The sequence below is a fragment of the Gastrolobium bilobum genome, unplaced genomic scaffold (genome assembly GCF_033153095.1).
Source record: "Gastrolobium bilobum isolate Gb01-03AN ecotype WA unplaced genomic scaffold, APGP_CSIRO_Gbil_v1 utg6195, whole genome shotgun sequence".
Taxonomy (NCBI): Eukaryota; Viridiplantae; Streptophyta; class Magnoliopsida; order Fabales; family Fabaceae; genus Gastrolobium; species Gastrolobium bilobum.
In genome coordinates, this window is record NW_026898878.1 from 405342 (window position 1) to 427890 (window position 22549).

At 33.1% G+C, this 22549-nt stretch overlaps 3 protein-coding genes across 6 annotated transcripts; 2 read left to right on the forward strand and 1 right to left on the reverse strand.

The window, feature by feature from the left end:
• Positions 1 to 1431: 1431 nt before the first annotated feature.
• On the forward strand, positions 1432 to 6638 carry LOC133284959 (transcription factor UNE12-like). 3 transcript variants are annotated; one of them, XM_061482100.1, is made up of 6 exons: positions 1432 to 1913; positions 3249 to 3368; positions 3504 to 3569; positions 4859 to 4924; positions 5518 to 5618; positions 5665 to 6638. In XM_061482100.1, the coding sequence occupies exons 1-6, from the start codon at positions 1593 to 1595 to the stop codon at positions 5903 to 5905; spliced, it is 915 nt and encodes a 304-aa protein (XP_061338084.1). In that variant the 5' UTR covers positions 1432 to 1592; the 3' UTR covers positions 5906 to 6638. The 3 variants fall into 3 exon arrangements, with proteins under 3 accessions (XP_061338084.1, XP_061338086.1, XP_061338085.1); XM_061482102.1 differs by having other exon boundaries at positions 5518 to 5595; positions 5690 to 6638; XM_061482101.1 differs by having other exon boundaries at positions 5518 to 5595; positions 5675 to 6637.
• Positions 6639 to 11693: 5055 nt separating this feature from the next.
• Positions 11694 to 13972, forward strand: LOC133284999 (protein OSB2, chloroplastic-like). Its single transcript, XM_061482153.1, has 4 exons — positions 11694 to 12227; positions 12310 to 12413; positions 12499 to 12601; positions 13523 to 13972. The coding sequence occupies exons 1-4, from the start codon at positions 11754 to 11756 to the stop codon at positions 13709 to 13711; spliced, it is 870 nt and encodes a 289-aa protein (XP_061338137.1). The 5' UTR covers positions 11694 to 11753; the 3' UTR covers positions 13712 to 13972.
• Positions 13973 to 21189: 7217 nt separating this feature from the next.
• LOC133284997 (auxin-induced protein 22D-like) lies at positions 21190 to 22314 on the reverse strand. 2 transcript variants are annotated; one of them, XM_061482151.1, is made up of 5 exons: positions 22100 to 22314; positions 22023 to 22039; positions 21705 to 21910; positions 21480 to 21579; positions 21190 to 21324 (listed from the first exon to the last, which is right to left on the reverse strand). In XM_061482151.1, exons 1-5 carry the CDS (start codon positions 22238 to 22240, stop codon positions 21252 to 21254), a joined length of 537 nt encoding a protein of 178 aa, XP_061338135.1. In that variant the 5' UTR covers positions 22241 to 22314; the 3' UTR covers positions 21190 to 21251. The 2 variants fall into 2 exon arrangements, with proteins under 2 accessions (XP_061338135.1, XP_061338134.1); XM_061482150.1 differs by having other exon boundaries at positions 22023 to 22297.
• Positions 22315 to 22549: the final 235 nt, after the last annotated feature.

Sequence of the window (22549 nt, forward strand, 5' to 3'; positions counted from 1 at the left end):
GAGGATACTTGCAAAGGTATTCTAACGCTCAAGTCAGTTAGATATCCAAAGAGGTTCAAGTATTCAAAGAGAGATATTATACTTGAGCCAATGACCTCTGCATTTATAGCGCTTGAGCGCCGTGTTTATCACAACTCTTCATGAGACGTTGTTCGTGTTGATTGGTGGGCAAACCTATGTTCAAAGTAGATTTTGTAGATATGGTGGCAAGCAGAAGCTGTCATCCTTTCACTAGTTCCTAATTGTGGCCAACTTGCCTGAACTACTAACCTCGACAATAATAATTTCTTTTAGGTTAAGTTATATTGGCTTGATGATCAAGTATTTAAACGAGATTCACGCCTCTTTGGTGAGATAGTCTACCTTTTAGGCTATATCACAGGGATTTTCTGGACCTTTAATAATTGAGCATTTATCTTACATGTAGGAATTCATATCATTTTGGAAATTGGAATTTTAAAAGAGGTTAAGAGGTAAAGTATAAAATGCTTTAGATTGATTCTTTTAGTGTCCATTTATTAGTAAATAATTTATAAGGGTTAGAATAATTTTACATTGATTATTGTTGATCATATCTATATGTAATGGCTTTGATTTTTAGATATGTGAATCGTTAAATATAAATAAATTAATAATAAAAATATAATATAAAATTTGTTATTCTTGCATCAATATAAACATGCCCCCAAATTTACATATATTGCTGTAAGCTTTAAAGCTTGTGGCGTGTTCTGATCTTAGGCAATCCCCATTCCACTTGAACTTTTTTTAAAGGAAAAATAACTGCCAAATTCATAGATAAGTGGTCATTACTTTAAGTAATTATATTTGATAAAAAAAAAAAAACTAATCAATACATTCAAACGGAATGTCCAGCATATTTTGATTTTATAATAATAAGGAGGGAAAAATAAAGAAAATAATATTAGGAGAACCTTTCTTTATAATGGGTTAAAGGAATTTGAATCATATTAGCTGAATAAATCTTTCTTTCATTAAAATTTTAAATGATTTGTACGTGATAAAAATCTTATATATTTTTTTTTACAGACACTACTTATGTGAAATTTTATTAAAATTTATGAATGTATATTAAAAAAGAGATAAATACAAAAGACGAGAGGATCAAATTATAGGTGTTACTCATTAGATGAGCAAAACGCAATCAGATAACTAAAATATAACATAAATATAAAGTAACGCCGTTTATTTACATTTCAGTGTGTAAGTAGCATTAGTACGCAGAAAGATGCCGGAACAGATGTAACTTCATGGGTTAACGGCAACAATGTTGCTTGAAAAAGCAAAAAGAAGGGTGGAGCCGTAAATTATCGAAAAACGCAGTCCCTTTTATTAAAAAGATAAGCGCTTTTTTTTTTAACCAGCATAAAGCCAAACAAACCCCTCTTTGCAACTGAGAAATGATCACTGAGTAGAAAGAAAAAGAAGAGAGAGAGAGAGAGAGAAAAGAACAAAGCGAAACTTGCTAAATTCTCTTGTTTTTTTCTTCATGTAGATTATTCTCTCTCTTCTCTGCACACCAAAAACAAACAAACCGAGTCTTCTGAACTCGCCCGAGTCAAAACCGAGTCATGGCGAGTCACCCTTCCGAGGCTCCCGCCGATGACTTCCTCGAGCAAATCCTCGGCCTCTCGACTTTCGCTTCCGCCGACTCCGCCTTGGCCGGAACCGATGCTTCTTCGTTGGCGGCTCCGCCTCCGATGATGCTGCAGCTTAACTCCGGCGACCCCGCCGCCTCCAGCCACCTCGGCGCCGGAAGTGGATTCCATGCACCGGTGTACCAGTTGGGGCTGAGTTTGGAGCAAGGTAAAGGAGGGTTCTTGAAGCCCGACGATGCTTCCGGGAGTGGCAAGCGCTTCCGCGAGGACGCTGTTGATGGCAGAGCTAAGAATGTAACATAACATTTTTTTCTCTTCACTTCATCAGAAAATTTCCTAAATTATTGTTATACAAATCAAATTTTGTTTTTGTTTTTGTTTTGAGATATGATCCTATGTTGAAACTAAAGTGAGGTTGGTTTTAGTGAGACATAGTATATTAGTATGTATGTAGTTTTGAGCAGAACTATTGTTTCGTTTTGCTTCCTTCCGTTTATTTCTTGGTAAGAAGATTGATCATTATGGTGTTTTTAGCTTATACCGTAAAAGGGATTCGATTATGAGAGTAGTTTTCTGTGGGGGATGAAGTAAAGTGATGATGCTATTTGGTGAATTCCATTTTCATATTTTGTTCGATGGTCGACATGACAGGGAAGGGAAGGATGGAAAAAAAAAAGTGTTTAGCAACTTGTTTTGAGCTTGTCAAGAATTTTTTTTTTTGGTCTGAACCCTCCAATTTCCAGAAGCCACGGTGGGACCCACAAGGAAGGGTTCACTCAGCTTCTGTGTTTTTTCAAGACCTTGCTTTAGGAGAATTGAGCTTCTTGCCATTTAGACCATCAAGCATTGATACAAGAATGTATGTTTTTTTATTAGCAAATGAAAGGAGTAAGGGAGAGGTTATTGCAGAAACAAGAAGATGAAAAGTTATATTGAGCAAGGTTTTTATGTTATTTTAGTTATAAATTATAATATGCTCGGTGTGTATGTGTGTTTTTTTTTGGGTCTTCATGCCAGATCATTAGCCTTAGCCTATATAATTCAAAGGGTAGAGAAAACGTTTTAGAATTTAATGAAAATAAGTTGAACAAACTAGCAGTGGAATGATACTTTCTTTGCTAATAATTAAATCTGAGAAATGAGATTCTTCCACTGTCTGGCATAGTAACAGATATTTTGGGCATGCTTTTGGTGATGCCAACTTGCCATAGCATCAATGATAGCTCTTATTTGAAACTCTGTACTTCGTGAGTGGATCATCCTGATAGTACTTGACTTGGAGGATAACCTTTATTATGGACTGTGTAAGATTGGAACCCAAGCTTAGGTCATATTATTACAAACCTGTTGAAAGTGTTTTCGTGAATTTGTTTGAACATTTCAGAATATGATATAGTTGAAATTAGGCTATTTAGGCCTTGGATTCAGTACTTAGGGTCAATTTTCTGGAATCTTTTAACCTCTTTAGCTCATATGTATGCTTGGTTTCAACTAATCTATAAATGCTTACTTCTTGCAAGAATCTTTTTTATTTTTTTAGTACTTTTCTGCTTTTGGGTGATCTAGGGGGAGAGTTGTTGATCAAGTAGCATTTTATTTCTTTCTTGATCATATATAAGCCTCTTGCAGGTTTTTCATGGGCAACCCATGCCTAATACCATTCCTAACGCACCACATCCACCAACAATGCGTCCTAGAGTGCGGGCTAGAAGAGGACAGGCTACAGATCCACACAGCATAGCTGAAAGGGTGGGCTTTGGAATATTTTCAAAAATATAGGCTTTCTTTTTGTTATGAAGCTTAACATTTAAAACGAGGAGTGACATTGTTAATTCCTTGATTAGCTAATATTTATTTATTCTTCATGCTTCTGTTCAATAACAGTTGCGCAGAGAGAGAATAGCCGAAAGAATCAGGGCTTTGCAAGAACTGGTTCCTAGTGTCAACAAGGTACATGACTTCTCTTACATATCATTTTTTTACAATATGTAATTTTACGATTGTCTATAGGAGTTGTGGAATTTTTCCTTGGACAAGTAAGGGATTTCTTTCATGTTTACCCTGAAGTTAGAAAAGATAAAGGTTAACATTTGCAAAGATGCATCTATTATTATCACCCTCCTTGTTTGACTGATCTATCGCTTTTTTTTTTTACTAAATTAATGGAATCTTGGTAGATATTGTTCATTACATACTTGGTTAGAGCCTAACCATCTATGTTCTATGCTGAAACTGGTCGCGTCTGTCTTTCTTAATGTGAATGCAGTAATTGGATGTCATTATTTATGTGGCTCCATTATGAACATTAGGTTCTTAAGAATTAGGGTGTATTGGCATGTAAAAGTTTTCTTGAAATATAATGCTTCAATTTGAATACTTCTGGCTCATCTTGGAGCTAAATTCTTTTTCTTTTTTCTTTTTGAATGTGATTCCTAATGAGATAATGAATACGTTGAAGATGAAGTGACTGTTTTGACAGTGCATTATGCAGAGTTTTATGAATGCAATCACTGCCATGAAGTGTTTAATTTTTTTACTATCCCTCTTTTTTGCCTTACTTTTTGTCCTTCATTCTTTTAGGAAGAATAGTTAGAAAATGGATTAAAACATGGTCGATTTTTAATTGATGCTTAATGTTTTTTTGTTTTTTCCTGTCAATATTTGTTTAGTAAGTCAAAAAGGTGACCCAGTGCATGAGGCTTTCACTGTTCCATCCTAATGGGGTCTGTGGAAGGTCAGATGTGCGAGACCATTGTCGTGACTATGGGCTCTATATATAAGTAATTTGATTTTATTTTTATTTTTTAATATATATCCACTTGAAGAATGATTTAATGCTAACTTATTGTGTTTGAGTTTAGAAAGTTGTGACTACATATGGACCTGTTAAATGCTGAAATCAGTTTTGGATCGAGTTTGTGCTCTTAAATATAACATCTTCTTATATCCATATATCACCTGTTTTCTGTTTGACAGTTAATATTTGTTTGTTTATTACAATATAATTAATCAAGGGAAACCGTTCTCTCAAAGGGGTTAAAAACAGTAAGGAAAACATCTGTGCATGTTCTGATCATGTGTAGATTAAATTTAAAGAGTGCTTGAATTATGAAATAAATTTACTCATTTCCAAGATATCGAGTATTTTTATGACTTGCGGTCTGTAGTGTTTCACTTGACCCTCTGTGGCATGATTTTTCATTGTTTCTAATATTATTGTGTATTTGTACTTTGTTCAGTCAGATAGAGCTGCCATGCTGGATGAAATTGTGGATTACGTCAAGTTCTTAAGGCTTCAAGTGAAGGTTAATTCTCTTGTGATCGTCATAGATTTCATATTTATTTTTGTTTGGTGTATGTCCTTATTACCTCTCAATTTATAATCAATGATAGCTTTTGATGGGATTTGTGGTTTATTTTGTTAAACCTGTTAGCCTATGCCTTTGACCCCTCGCCCCTCACAATCATCATTTTGTTGGGATTCAACTTGTGGTCATGAACACCAGGTGCCACTTTGGATGAGGACCCATTGTCCAATGGATTTTATTCCTGAAGACTAGTGAATATCTAAATAGATTCCAATGGTAGCATTTTCACGCTATTTTGCACTGTAGCTACTTTAACTACCCAATAATATCCATCGGTCTTCAGCTGTGGACTTATTTGTTTTTCACCAATGGAAGGTCTGATTTTCAATATTTGTGAATACTTAAACCAATTTCTACAAACATGGTAACAATTTCATTGATTTCTATAGACATCTAGGGGAGTACATATTGCTGTTTGAATATGAAAGTGAAAGCGAGGCGTTTCGTACAATCCAAATTTAAATTTGTCAGCAATATGATACTAATAGTGCAAAAGACTTCCAATGACTGTTAATTCACCTGTCTTTCAGGTTTTGAGCATGAGTAGATTGGGAGGAGCTGGTGCAGTGGCACCACTGGTAACTGACATCCCATTATCATCAGTTGAGGTAATTATTCTAACTAATGTGTAGTTGGTATAATTTTGTTTTTCTTTCCAAACAATTTATCAAATTTAGTATTGATCAGGAAGAAGGAAGTGAGGGTGGAAGAAACCAACCAGCTTGGGAGAAGTGGTCAAATGATGGGACAGAAAGGCAGGTAGCTAAGCTAATGGAAGAAAATGTTGGGGCTGCCATGCAGTTTCTTCAATCAAAGGCACTCTGCATCATGCCCATTTCACTGGCGTCAGCAATATACCAGTCACAACCATCAGACACCTCTAGCATAGTTAAGCCTGAAACTAATCCTCCTTCATAGACAAACCTCAGGTACTGGTGCACCACCAGTGGTCCCATCAAGGGCTCACCTAATGCTGCTGGGACCCACGCGTTATTTGTCTGTTCCAAACCCCCTTAAATTTTAGTCTTTGGTTAGCATCAAGTTGGATTCAAAGTAGGATGCCATAGTCCTTTCTTTTTTGCCGTTCTTTTAGCTTTTGTCAATACAGGGTTCGATGTCAATTCTCTAAAAAATACAAGAAGACCCCATGTTGTCTTGGCAAGTTTCATTTAAAAGGAAAGAAATTGTCAAAAGTTCACTTGATATGCTCTTGCTTTTTGTATCAATTAGTGGGGATTAGTGGAACGTGATGGATGCGCTTTTATAGTGGGGCTTAGTTTTTCTAGTGGGCTGTGGGTCCTTCTAAAAGGTTAGGGTGGTGTGTATATTTTTATTAGTGATGTAACTCTAGAGAATTTGAAATGAGGTGAAATGGATAATGGTTGCTTTAAGAATGCTAGGTGATGCAAGTCCAGCAGAAAATGATGGTGCTTTTGGTTTCTTTGGGGTGTGCGTGAGTTGTTTATTCAAAAGTAGTTGGACTTTTATTCTAATGGAGGATAGAGATGGAATGACAAGTATGGTGCTCTCATAACCCAATCCATATCAATCAGTACGCTGTAACCTTATTCAACTATTAAGTGACAGAAGTCTTTGCTCTCAATTAATATGTGCGGTATGGATATGAAATACTTGAGGCAAAATTCTTTATTTGCTTTGAATTTTTTGTCTAACTAATGTGACATGTTTGTTGATTATTTGATGGGTGATTAGTTCTTACCACTTTTTTCATGGGTTTTATGTTTTTCATGTAACATGATATAACATCACTTTCCTACACACACATTAAAGAGGTGGGGTTCACATGTTTTTCTTTCTCTTTCATCATTTCACTTTCTCTCTTCATTTTTTTGTGTGTTGGAAACAACACTTAAATCATGTAACATAACACTAATAAAACTCTTTTTTCATTCTAACAGTTATCCTCAAATTCTGGTGATTTTTTTTTTCCGTGTAGCATTGCCTCTAGGAGTAGTGATACTTTGCTATGATGATAAATTATCATCTCAATCCCACATGAATATTGCACAGTTTTTTTTTCTTTTTTTTGTGCTAAAAAAGTTTACAATTTTTGATTATTTATTAATAGAATGAGAGCGGTGAAATTAAATTCATGAGTCGATCCCGTGGTCACCGTATGATAAGTAATCACATCATCTAACAACTCAAGCTTACAAATGATGGATTTTTAATAATTTTTATATTATAACTCTCTAATATACTTGCACTGTGTTTTATTTAGGAAAAATTAATACTAAAGAGTAAAAACCATTAAGTAAATATTACAAAAAAAAAAAAAAGTAATATTTAATTAAAAAGAAAAAAATTAAATTAATAATAGCTATCATTTAAAATTTAATTAGAAAAAAATACTCATCTTATATCACATACTAATAAAAATTATTCTTGTGAAATTTCAAAATTTTCATCTTTATTTAATTTTTTCTTGTTCCTTCACTTTTCTGTTTTCTTCGAGTTCTTTCTTACTACATCAACGCGAGGCATCAATGCCAATCACTGAACCAGATCCCCTCATGTTAAGTCTTTTATATTCATTACAATTATGGAGATGTTTTGCTTCACTGAGTTGTAAAAAGATTCGAGTTTTTATTTAGTTGTAATTATAAGGATGGTCTATTTCACTGTGTGTTCGATGCGTATAATGGTAGTCATTGAATGACTACTGTCGAACACTCAAAAATGAGTAATAACCATTTATGTGATATATAGTCCTCCAATGATTGTCATTGATAAATCAGAGATATGTAATAAAACCAAATCCCCTCACCAACTGTGTTTAGTGTTTTATATTCACTGTAATTCAAGTTTTCATTTAGTTAAAATTATATGTATGTTTTCGTTCACTACGTGGTCGATGCATATTATGGTGACTACAGTTGATCACTCAAAGATAAGCAATACTCATATATGTTATAGTCACCCAGTGACTGTTAATCATTATGATGCTAGTAATCCGATAGCTATTATAAAACAATGAGAGGATGAGTGATAATCGTTCGCAACTAGTGGTAGTTAAGTTGGTAAGAAGGGAATTGATTAAGTCAAAAGAAAAGGGTCTCGGTTTGATCTTCACATGCCACTTCTAGAGAGATTTAAATATCTTTATCTTTGACTTGTCCTGCACTCCGAATTAGTCACATAGCCAGTTCAAAGAGTCGAAGCTGATGAGAATACTTGAAAAAGCCAACTCGTCTCAAAAAAATAACTAGGATTGGATTAACTCAAAAATAATAATAATCAAATATGAATAAAAACAAGCTAATATGCAAAAATAAGCTACCATTGTTGACATCATAATTAAGAATTATCATTTGAGATTGCCAAATTAAAATAGGACATGAAAGATTCGTTCCGCTAATTATCATTAATTTATCAAATTGATAGAATGTTGTTTGCTTAGACAAATTCAACATAGGCAATTAAAGTATGAAAAATTCATCACCTGCGAATGATGGTAAGAATAAATAAAGAAACAACTTCGCGCAATAAATTGAAAGTGAGTCAGAAGTTGAGGTTCGTGCATGGTACCTAAATGGATAAAGCTGTGAGAATCCATGGGGATGACCTATTCATGTCTCCTAAGGTCAACAAGTCCTCACAGTGATTCTCTCCACTTACCAGAAAACTCAAGTCCGACAATAGCACTAATGGGACATTTCATTTATCCACCCGCTGTGATCTCATATAAACTTATATCTCGCATCTCACCAACGCGTGTGAAGTCAACCCATAAGCATTGTCATCACTATTTTTTGGTTTCTCGTTGTATATCTACAAATTTATTTTATTTATTTTTTTAACTTGAAGAGATATAGCTAATATCTCTATGACTTGAACTTTTTTTTTTTGAACAACTATGACTTGAACTTTTGTTCTCCGTAAAAGTGCAACGCACAGTGTAGGAAAATGAGGAACAAGAAAGCCCGTATTTCATTGTAGGCTGCTATCAAAACTCAAAAAGTTCTTATTCAAATGGGCTAAGCCCATAGACCAATGTTGGTGAGGAAAAGATCCGTAATTATAAAAGTTCGATCAATATCTAAAAGTGATTGTCTTCTTAAATGACACAATTTATGTCATTTTACTCTCACAAAGAAAAATATGGGACCCACATTTTTATATTTTTTTTGTCCACTCTCTCTCCTTCTTTATCTATCTCCTTGTCTCACTTAAAATGATACAATTTTACATCCTTTAAAATGATAAACATTTTTCCCTATCTAAAATGGATGAGTCCATATTCGTTTCCAACAATCATTTTTTTTATAGATTTTAAAAGACTATATAGAATTATAATGACTTTAAAAACTTTTTAAGAGATTTTTTTTACAATCAAGTTTTTATAAGATTTGATTTTAAAGGATTTTAATAAAATTTATAAGATTTTAAAGGATAATATGAATTTATAAGATTTTAAAAAATGTTATGAATTTCTAATAAACATTCAAAATTACAAGAGCCAATAAAAAATAACAAAGAAATGCAATAATATTATAAAAAAAATAAAACTTAATATAATTTTCTCAATCAGTAATTTGATGTAACTTGATGTCTTACTAAGTCTCCACATATCTATACTAGCCCTCCACGTATTAGTATCTTCTCGTTTCTGCTCTTGGGTTTGACCAATGGAATGAAAATTATCTTTTTCATTTGGTATCAGAGCTATGCATATATGATTATAAGACCCACACTTTTTTATTTATTAAAATAATCCGAAATTTGCATATAGAACCTAAAGTTCATTTGAAATTTCTTGCAATTGATATTAGAAACCTTAGGCTTTTTGTTCTACAAGATGAGAGTTTTCTAACCATATATCATGTGTATGTTTTCATTGAATATTCTACAAAAATTTCGAATTTGAATTTTTGGGTTTTATTACATAAAAGTTTAGAAAATTTCTCAAATTATTTTCAATCGATACATTGAAACCTTAAATTGCTTAGGGGCTTTCGAAAGACAAGGTTTTAGTGATCTATTGACACAATTTTTTTTGAAATTGTTTCCTACAGCGAAGGAATTTCGTCATGAATGTATTGTTACGAAACATAGGATTTGTTATGGACCTGACAAAGGCCTATATTCTAGAAGGCCCAAATAGAGCTAACAGCTAAGAGGGAATTAAGGAAACATTCCTTAATTATGCTAATCCTACTACGACAACAATGGATCAACAATTGGACCCCCAATGCTCCTGAGAGGCCCAAAAGTCCACAACTGCCAGGTAACCCATCTATAAATAAGGGGTTAAGCCAATAAGGTACACACACTTTAAACCCTCTCTCTTAGCTTGTCACTGTGCACACACTCCACGCCTTGACTATGTCGTTATGTTATTGTGCACAGTGATCCGCTTATCTTTATGGTACCTCTCCTATAGGTACCTGTGGGAGGGTAAACAGATCCTATATTAACATACCAATCTATGATTGGACATATCGATCTATCAGATCGTAACAGGGTTCATATTATGAAAGTTTTAATCTTTCTTTAAATCGAACTTGTTTCATTGATATAAAACGAAAATTGGTTTGAAAGATTTTTGTTCTCCTATTGTTTTTCCATTATTTTATGTTGTTTTTAATACAAAAATCATACATTTTTTGTTCCCTTACATTTTTTGTTTTCCATTATTTTTGGGTTGTTTTGTGATGAGAATTTTTCAAAAATCTGTTATTTTTTATCTTTGGCGAAGCTCCCTTACGAAACTCGGCTTCGAGCAAGTCGACTCACCAAAGGAAAAAAGAAGACAATGTAGTAAAGAAATCTCAAGAAATTCTAGGGATTAGGTTGAGATTGTGAGAGAGACATCCTATTTATATTTCTCATTAAAAAGTCTTACGAAATCCACACCAATAGAAAATTCAGTAAAATCGTCAAATTTTTTAATACCAGAAGAATGTTTTTTCTTTGTTTAAAATCATAATTGAATACCACCGAATTTGGATGGATTCTAAAATAATCTTTAAAATCCTAATCGAATACCATATAATTTTTTTGGGAAAAAGGACAAAGAAAATCCTAATTGAATACCATATAATTTTTTTGGGAAAATCATTTGTCCTTTTAAATGATATAACTTTGTGTTATTTTATATCGTAATCGTTGATTTTCGTCAATCAACGGTTAGGATTTATTGGATCAATCTTATTAATTAATTATTAATTCGCAATAAAATTGAATAAATCCTAACCGTTGATTGACAGTGATCAACGGTTAAGATCTAAAATAACACAAAGTTATATCATTTAAAAGGACAAATAATTTTCTCAAAAATTTAAAATCATTTAAATTTTTTGTCATATCAACTTTAAAAGTTAATGAATGATTTTAAATGATTTTCACAAAGTTATATCAACTTTTTTTTTAATCATTTAAAATCATAATTAAATACCAATAGAATTTTTTGTCCAAAAATAATTCATTAAAACCCTTTAAATCTCAATCCAATACACTTCCTTAATTTTGTTTAGAAAAAAATTGAAATACAAAGCCAAAATTAAATATTAAAAATAAAGAAAAAAAATGTAAAAACAAGACATTACGATAGTAATCTAGAAAATAAATATGAAATATTAAAGACATTAGAAATTTGAATATACTTGATTTTTCTAATTGGCAATTAGAATTTCGACACTTAAATGGGGCGAAGCCCAATCTTTTCTATATGTGAAACGTCAATTCCCTCATCTTCATCTTTATCATTGTCAGCATTGTGCAAAGGCAAGAGCAGAAAGCAGAGATGGCGTTAGAGCAAGCAATATCATCAACTAGCTTAAGGAACCTACTCATGGTCCCAGAAAACCCTAATTCAAAACCCAAATTCCATTTCCCATCTTCAAATTCAATTGGTTATCCGTGGCGTTTGAAAGTGAAGCAGCAGCGGGTTTTGAAGTGCTCGATGTCAATGGTGGCATACCCTAAGCCCACAGAGATTCAATGGAAGAAAGAGCTTTGTAATTCCGTCAACCTCATCGGCATCGTTTCCGAGCCCGTCGAAATCAAGCACTTACCCTCCGGCAAAGTGGTCGCTTGGACCCGCCTCTCCGTCAAGAAAAACGCCACACAAACATCCTTAATTCATCTCACATTCTGGGATGAGCTTGCCCATGTTGCTTTTCAGCATCTGCACAAAGGTCACAAGATTTACGTTGCTGGTCGCCTCGTAACTGACACTGTTGAAACCGATGAAGGGAAACAGCAAATATACTACAAGGTTTTTTTTTTTTTTTTTTTTTTTTTGTAATTTTCCATGTAATACTTTTAATTATTGTTAATGTCTTGCATCTCATTTTCAGGTGGTTGCTCAGCAGCTTAACTTCATTGATAGTAATCTGTCGTCGCCAGTGTCTTCACATGATCAAGACTCTGATTCCATCATAACTGGAAATAGCAATGGCAAGTTATATATATAAATAGTGTCAACTTCAGCAGGGTTTTTCTTTTTGCTAAAAAAAATAAAAAAATTTAACTATTGTTTCAGGTAGGAAAGTGAGTTATGCTGCAAATAGTACTGGTTCTTCTGTGGTAGAATTATGGCAAGCATTCTTTGCTAACCCAGGGGAGTGGTGGGACAATAGGAAAAATAAGGTAAGTTGTTAATAATTCTTGCAAATTATGAAAAAGGTGCTTATTTTTAGCTGTAATGCTATTTCCTTGTGACTTTGAGTGATTGTTTCAACTTTCAAGTATTTGTGCCTATTGTTTATTATTGCTAATCTGCTGTTGTGTTTGGAGGTACTTCTCTCTGGAACTTTATATGCCATCAACCATGCTTTTTCAACTTGCCTTTCCACGATTTCCACAATTCATTTTTTGTATTTGCTCAACAGTTTAGGCTGAGGGTAGGTTGCTCTATTCCAAGGTTAGGGCATGCCATAGGTCTTAGGTACTTATCAATGACTTATTCTTAAAGGATCACAAGCAGAAATTGAGTCCAATATCCTTGTTTAGTCCTCTACCAGTCAAGCCAAACCATCATTGGCATCCCCATTTCTCTTTAGTGAGAAAAACCTTCTATCCAAATAGTAATAATGAATCTGACTGATGTTTTTAAGCTTTCTGTGTCAGCATGACTATTACATAATTTTAACTGTACCTGTTAGTATCTTTGCCATTGAACATTCTGCGTCTGCTCCTGCATCGAAGAGCATATGCCCAATAGTGAAGGGAACAATCCCTAGTTTTGCAGCTTGCGTTATATACTGTCAACAATTTATTTTTATGGTCTAGATCAATATCTAAGTAACAATTCAATTATTCAAACAAAAAAAATGATGATTACTCCATATTTATTCAATATTATTGTTACCTTAAGTTTCTTAGCTTAGATTAACACTAGACTATCCTCTGCATTTTTTATAGACATGTCTAACCTACCCGTAGTTCAAGATCACTGATGAATGAGATTTTGTTTTCAAGTTGCATCCTCCATGTTTTTTTACATTTTTTGTAAAGCCCTTGTGAATTTCTCATGTCTTATATCTTCAAATATTTTTGAAAATTTTACAGAGGAATCCGAAAGGTCCTGATTTTAAACACAAAGATACAGGAGAAGCTCTGTGGATCGAAGGCAGATCCAATCCACCATGGGTCAAGTCACAACTGGAAATATTGGATATGAGGATGGGGTCTGTTGCTGGTCAAAACACTAGGATGCCTGTAGATATGGTGAGTGCGGATGAAATCTTGTCTTTCTAAAAGCTTATGCCAAATCTTGCCCAAAGTAATATTTCATTTCTACCTGGAAACTTCTTTGTACAGTTTGCATTTTGCGTGTAAATTTTAGTTCCATGTATGGGGGCATTGTTTATGTTATGCGGGGATGATACATTAACTGGGTTGATCGTAGTGACCTACTCTAGTTTGTTAGCCTCATTAACATTGTTTGGAGACTAAACTTTCAATTTAGAATACAACATCGGTTAAATTTGTTTGTGAAAGATGAAAATTACCATGTAGAACCTTCAAATATGCATTTCATCAGTCAAATTAATCTCTGACGTTATTAACTCAGACTAATCCGACTCTTGGATTTCGCTGAGATTAAACTTTTTTTCCACCCTCAATAATCATGTTCTCAATGAGACTAATCATGTTGTTGTTTTTTTTGGGGTTTCATTTTTCTGCGGTCATTGTAGATAAGTTATTTATATTGGGTTCAAAACGACACTGTTTTGGGGCGGAAATAAATGTATTTTTATAATTATAATTTCTCGTTATAACTCCGAAATGACATTATTTTGCACTGTAGAAATATTAAAGCCTTTATTTTATGTTTAATATGTTTTATAAATCAAATAAAACAAGATATAAGTTAAAAAAATTAAATTTTAATTTTACTAAAAATAACTAAACAAAAAGAAATTAAAATAAGAAAATTTTTTTAATAAATAAACGATTCTTATCTACTCACTGGGTTTCCACTATATTAAAATTCTGATCTCCAACCTTCATGTTTATCCTTCATGTTTATCTCTGTAAGTCCTCCTTCCTCGGACGTCCCAATATGTGTCGCTGCAAAGATTTGTACGTAGATGTTCATAGCCTGATGAGCCTTTCCCATTTCAACATACATAGTGAGATTGCTCATTACAGTTAGAAATGGCATCCCAGGCATGTTTGTGTGTGAGTAAGTGTGGTGTGTGTGTATTTGAGAGTGAAAAAAGTAAGGGGAGGGGATTAGCTTTTATAGGGAGAGATTTTTATTTTTTTTCCTTGATTTTTCATAAGTTTTCATCGCACCCACTGTGTGTATCAGTGCGGAAAACATTTTAATCTTGTTAGTCCATGTTTGGTTGGATGGAATGGATCCATTCCCATTCCCACACTTGGTTAGGTCCTTTGAAAGGGAATGAACATTCTTACAATTGAAGGAATAGGCATTCATTCTGTTAGGAATGTGGAGACAGCAGCCGAAGAGATTAGAAGGGCCCAAGAACTTCAAGAAGAAGATACTTGGTTCGTCAATTCTGTTACAAGACCCATTACTCTATCACATTCCACACAAATGTGATGTAATCCTCATTCCATTTCACCATAATATGTATAAAAAATGATCCAGCCCACATTGACCAAATTGTGTTTTCTTAGGCCCAAAAACATTGCGATGGACTGACCTGGGCACGGGTCATCCTAATTCTTAATTTAACCATCAAGCTTATTTGACTTGACAAATCATAATTTAACTTTTCCTAATATCTACATGATTCTAGACGACAATGGACTGACGCATAACTCGTACAAGACTCGCGAGCTCATGCAAGAAACAAAACACCATTTCATCGTCTAAAACTCTAAACGATATTTTAACGCAAAGTAAGAAGCAAAATAAAGACCGGACAAACAAACGAGACACAATTTAAGAAGAGCTCAAAGTAAAGAACTACCCAGTAAACATCGAAGACCATTTTCATGCTTTAGGCCTCACGATAATGAACTTCCCAGTAAAACACCAAATAAGTCTGTGAAAGAGCCAACTATTCCGCCATAATTGCAATTAGGCATGTGAGCAAGCAGGCCCCGAACAATGGTCTCTCCCATCCTGTTGGTGTGCACAATACAGACCTGACCGATGAGAAACCTTCTATCTCTGTCAAAACACAAACAAAAAGAAATTAAAATAAGAATTTTTTATTAATAAATAAACGATTCTTCTCTACTCACTGGGTTTCCACTATATTGAAATTCTAATCTCCAATCTTCATGTGTATCTCTGTAAGTCCTCCTTCCTTGGACGTCCCAATATGTGTCGCTGCAAAGATCTGTACGTAGATGTTCATAGCCTGATGAGCCTTTCTCATTTCAACATACACAGTAAGATTGCTCATTACGGTTAGAAATGGCATCCCAGGCATGTTTGTGTGTGAGTAAGTGTGGTGTGTGTATGTGAGAGTGAAAAAAGTAAGGGGAGGAGATTAGCTTTTACAGGGAGAGATTTTTTTTTTCCTCGATTTTCCTTAAGTTTTCGTCGCACCTACTGTGTGTGTATCAGTACGGAAAACATTTTAATCTTGTTAGTCCATGTTTGGTTGTATGGAATGGATCCATTCTCGTTCCCACACTTGGTTAGGTCCTTTGAAAGGGAATGAACATTCTTACAATTGAAAGAATACGCATTCATTCTGTTAGGAATGTGGAGACAGCAGCCGAAGAGATTAGAAGGGCTCAAGAACTTCAAGAAGAAGATACTTGGTTCGTCAATTCTGTTACAAGACCCATTACTCTATCACATTCCACACAAATGTGATGTAATCCTCATTCCATTTCACTATAATATGTATAAAAAATGATCCAGCCCACATTGACCAAATTGTGTTTTCTTAGGCCCAAAAACATTGTGATGGACTGACCTGGGCGCGGGCCATACTAATTCTTAATTTAACCATCAAGCTTATTTGACTTGACAAATCATAATTTAACTTTTCCTAATATCTACATGATTCTAGACGACAATGGACTGACGCATGAGCTCGTACAAGACTCGCGAGCTCATGCAAGAAACAAAACACCGTTTCGTCGTCTAAAACTCTAAACGACATTTTAACGCAAAGTAAGAAGCAAAATAAAGACCGGACAAACTAACGAGACACATTTTAAGAAGGGCTCAAGGTAAAGAACTACCCAGTAAACACCGAAGACCATTTCCACGCTTTAGGCCTCACGATAATGAACTTCCCAGTAAACACTGGAGAAGTCTGTGAAAGAGCCAACTACTCCGCCATAATTGCAATTACGCATGTGAGCAAGCAGGGCTCGAACAATAGTCTCTCCCATCCTGTTGGTGTGTACAATACAGACCTGACCGGTGAGCAACCTTCTATCTCTGTGAAAACACAAACAAAAAGAAATTAAAATAAGAATTTTTTTATAATAAACAAACAATTCTTCTCTACTCACTGGGTTTCCACAATACATGAAGATTGGAGATCAAAATTTCAATATAGTGGAAACCCAGTGAGTAGAGAAGAATCGTTTATTTATTAATAAAAAATTCTTTTTATTAAAAAGAGATGAATACAAAGACGAGAGGATCAAATTATAGATGTTACTCATTAGATGAGCAAAATGCAATCAGATAACTAAAATATAACATAAATAAAAGTAACGCCGTGTATTTACATTTCAGTGTGTAAGTAGCGTTAGTACGCAGAAAGATGCCTGGACCGATGTAACTTCATGGGTTAACGGCAACAATGTTGCTTGAAAAAGCAAGAAGAAGGGTGGAGCCGTAAATTATTTATATCTCTCCACTTATATCAGGAATTGCCCCTTTCAGAATTGAATCTATTACTCTTTTGAACAACTCAAATCTTAAAATTTAATTGGGTAACTAACAGACCAACCATTCTTGACTAATGCTTTATTGATTTGATTGATAAATAGAGTTCTCCTTTGTGCCACTATTTTACTGATATGGAGCAATTACTGATGTTTAATATTTCTTAATTTGATGCCATTTTGAATTTTTTTTTTTTAAATGATATAATTTTTTTTTATAAAAAAAAATGATTTCAGGAGTTTTCTTTATTGAAAAAAAAGAAACATTAATAAAATCATGGATATTGAAGACATTGAATATTTCAATATTAATTTTACAAAATCTTAAACATAATACTGGACTTATTTTAATTTTTATTTAATAATAAACTAGTGAAGTCATATAGGAAAAGCAGACTTTTTGCGACTAGGCTCACTTTATTCAGTTTTCAACTAATTTGACTGCATCCTTACTCCAGTTGCGCATTTATGTGCTGGAATTGAGAAGGCACTCACTTATCAAGTCTTAACGAGCCATAACAAGGTTAATATTCTAAACTATTGTTAGTCTTCTTGTTCTTCAAACTCCATCAACTGCATTGTTTGCTTAAATTGACAATCTTCAACAAATGTTGCAACCTAAAACTATAAATATAAAGGCATTACAAAATTTTTGAAAGAGGTCCTTCTGATGTACTAATTCACTAGTTCATTATTAAAAAAAAATATATGTACAGTAAGTCATGTGTTTGACCAACTATTTCAAAAAATTAATACTAAAAAATTAAACCTTTTTATAAGTTATGTTTTAGTGTTAACTTTATTAAGATATTTATTTAAAAAAAAGAAACTCTTAATAAGTTGTGGGTAAGACCCAGCCATAACTTCTTGAAATTTACACTACTTGTTGTGCTTATTATTATTTGCCGAGAGCCCTTTCTACTTGTTATAAACCAGAAGAAATTAAGACGCGTATAAGAGAAAAGATTTGACTAATTCAGCTACTGTATTTGTTGGTCAATGGAGGTGATAGCACTATTGGAATTCAGAAGTGGATTGGCGACAGTTAGGCAAACCAAACTCTCAATTACTGCGCTGTGCACGCACCATAAGTTAATCTTGATGCGTAAATAATATTGGTGGAGGAAGATGATTGATCTAAAACAAGTGTCTACATCATGGGAGTGGTGAAAATTGTAGAATCCTATGGCACCAAACAGATAAATAAAATAAGTTTCTTGGATAAGGATTCATGCATCTTGCTCTACTTTTAGATTGCTGAGTTTATGACGTAACTATGCATGGACACTGTCCCACCGGCCACCACAACTGAGTGAGTTTTGAACTCCATGATCTCTTAGCAATAATTTGATGTCACAAAACCATACCGAAACTAAAGAAAGCCTATTTTCTATATTGGGCTCAAATTTTTGATTTACCACTTCGTACAATTGATTGAGTTTTAGGCAGTAAGCGCTGTGATGTATATATATATATAAGATCTCGTAGTATAATTTTATACTATACGTTACGATATTTTTAGTTGTTTGGTGTGATCATCGTATCGTATAAACTTATATAGCAGGATCTATTTATACATCAAAATGATGTATAACTTAATAAAGCCTGGGAGGATAGGATTATGCCTGATAAGAAGTTGATGTATTAACCAATACAGTTCTCGAGAATTAATATATTATTTTAATATTAGTATATTAAAATAAAAAATAATTTTTCAATATATAATTTTTTTAAATATTAGAGATTTTTATTTTTATAAAAATAAATATATTTTTTGGACACACTGATCAACCTATTTCTATAAAAAACAATATCATCTGATATATTTGGAAGAATTATGTAAATTCATTATTAAAAGGTATTTTTGACAAAAATATTTATTTTTAACCTATCTAGTATTATACAGTGTATTACCAAATATTGGATGATACTATCTTATACAATATATTATCTTATATAATATCATGCCAAATACTGGATAGTATTAAAATATAATCAGGTCTTATACAATCATGTCTTATACTATCAGGTCTTATACTATCAGACTTTATTCTATATTATGTACCAAACATTCCCTACTAGAATTGATAGACCAATAAGTTGAGTATTTTTAGTTAATGTTGGTAATCTCCTAATCAATTGATTTATCTTGATTAGATTGAAATTTTGAATTAAAGTTACTAAAGGTACAGTAAAGTTTCCATAATTCCGTGCTAATTGAATATGTTGTTGGGATTAAACAAGACAGTAAAATTTGAGAAAATAAATTTTATTATTTGTTATTTGTAACCAATGACTATAAATATTTATTATTAAAAAAATGAGATTTAATATCTCTTATATTATAGGAGATAAAATTATTTTCGATACACATATAAAAGTGTGTGACTCGTATTTTTATTTTTATTTTCTCTTTTTTTGTATGGCCCCCACATATTTTTATATGTGTATTAGAGATAATTTTTATCTCTTATATCATGAGAAATATCAAACCAAAAAAAAAAAACAGCTAAGGAGGAAAAGAATTTTCTCTCTGTGAATGGAAGGTCAATGAAAGAGCAGAAAGAAAATTAAAGTAAGGAAAGTTAATAGAAAATAAAAATACAGATGAATATCATTGAAAAGAAAGGTACATAAAAATATTATTTTACTCATGTTTGGTGCATACTATAGGATAAGGCCTGATAGTATAAGACCTGATAGTATAAGGCCTGATTGTATAAGACCTGATTGAATTTTAATATTATCTAGCGTTTGACACGGTATAGTATAAAATGATATATTGTATAAGATAATATCATCTAGTATTTGGTAATACATTGTATAACACTATATAAAAATGAATATTTTTAATAAAAATATCTTTTAATAAAAAATTTATATAATTCTTTAAAAAATATCATATAATATTAATTTTTATAAAAATTTATTGATAAGTGTGTCTAAAACATAAATTAATTTTTGTAAAAATAAAAATATTTAATATATTAAAAATTAATATGTCTTTTTAATATATTAATATTAAAATTATATTAATTTTTTACACTGGTCAGTGGTTAATGATGTTAATACATCAACCTCTTATCAGGCTTTATCCCTCCCCTTTGGGCCGGATTAAGTTATACATCATTTTGATGTAGTAAGGGATCCTGCTGTATAAGCTTATACTATACGGTGGTCACACCAAACAGCTGAAAATGTCATATAACGTATAGTATAAGCTTACACTATCAAGATTGTATACGTCACACCAAACACGCGCTAAAGAGTACGGATTCAAATTTGTTGTACAGAGATCAATGTACCTGTTTCTTTAACTTGTATTTTACGAAAATTAATTTGTGCAAATAGTGAATTACCATTTATCCCTAAATTTGCAATTCATGAACGCAAAAATGTGAACCCAAAACAATAGGATGAATGGAATCATGTAGATATTAGGAAAAGTTACCCCACCGATCGGGTTCGTTCGGATATCTTTGAGTCACAAGAAGAATTTATTCATCTCATGATGCTCATCGCCTAAATCTTAAGCTTTTAGACTAAAATGATTCTTTATAAATCATGTATCAAATAACATTTTAAAAGATATTTATAGATCTTATGACAAAAAAGAAGAAAGAAAGAATGAAAGTTGGATCCCTTTTTTTGTATATAATATGTACGTAGCCAGATCTAGGACAAAATGAGATATTATATATATCCTCTGTACAATTAAAATAGCAATTGCTTTTCTTTTATTCTCTTTCCATTTCAGTTTTTCATTCTGGTTTTGGCTTTGAGGATTAAGAAGAAGAGAATACTTAAAAGAAACAGGTCGGAAAAGCCACCAAGAAAGGAAAAGAAAAGTATGTATGTCCAAATCAGCTAGATACAATCGAATAGAGCAAAATCTCTTGGATGACATCACTGTAAATTGTTTTACTCCATGTTTCGGACATATGTATATGGACCCTGGGGGTCAAAAACAACCCAAACCCTTTGCTTCTGATCCTTTCATAATTCTCAGCCTCTTGCAGGAGGATATGAACATGCTGCAATAACATAAGCCAAAAACAACTCTATAAGTTGGAGATATATACAACAATAAATATTTACTTCAAACAACAAATTTAAAAAGAAGAAGAAAGAATTAAAAAAGTAGAAATAGAACAAAACTTGAGCTGATGAGAATGAGAGAAGAACTTACTGCCATGGAACATCTCCAACCAGCATCCAATCACCATCCTTGTCTTCATAGGTTGGAGCATATTCAGATCCATTGTACCCTTCCCTTTCTGAATATTCACCTATATCAAAAAACAACCAGTAAATTCCCATTATAATTTTATTCCTTTAAATGTTGACTATAGTATTTACAAAATTCAAGAAAAAAAAGAAAAAGGATTGTTTTAATTTTGTTGTTGGTTCTTACCAAATGTGCACTTGAACATATTTTCCAAGGCCCTGAGGAGTTCTGGGTAGCTCTTGTAAACCTTAAGATCTATCTTCCTCAAGTAAGGTGCACCAGCCATGCTCACTTTCACATACATCCCAGCCCCTTCATCCTCTTCATCCTTCTTCTGTTGTACACTATTCTTCCTATAAGATCTAATTGGAGGCCATCCCACTACTTGTGCCCTGCATGCCATTATTTTTCATTCTTCATTAGCCCAAATATACACTCAAACCACTTTAATCAACATTAACTCATATACAATTAAAAAATCAAAAATTTATATATATCACTTACTTTGCAGGTGGGATATTGTCTTGGTCATCATCACTTGTGGTATCAGAATCATCAGAATTCATGGTGCTCTTGCTTATGGACTCTTCCTCACTTGCTTCTGGTGAAGATCTCTTGTTACTTCTAACAAATGAGTAACTGCATGAACGTTTCTCCCTCTCATCGCTTCCTGGCAATCCCAACCTTAACTCTGTGTCCTTGAGATTCATCTCTGTGTCCATTTCTTGGTATGAGGCTAGCTATAGCTATATAGACTTGAAAATAGTTATTCACCTGATTAATTTCAAATCAAAACTCTGTTCAATCTGATTTTCTGAGTGATTTCTTTTTTTGGGGTAGAGAGATGTAATAATTGAGAATGGAGATTGAAGAAGATGTGGTGTGAGACTAGTTGGGTTGTTCATCAATTTTATAGCAACATTAGTGAGGGACAATATCTAGGTGACTTATTCTCTTGCTGCATGAATTGAGCACCATGATGAACCCATTAGCCTACCTCCCACTGTGACCAATACTTGGTCACAGACCAA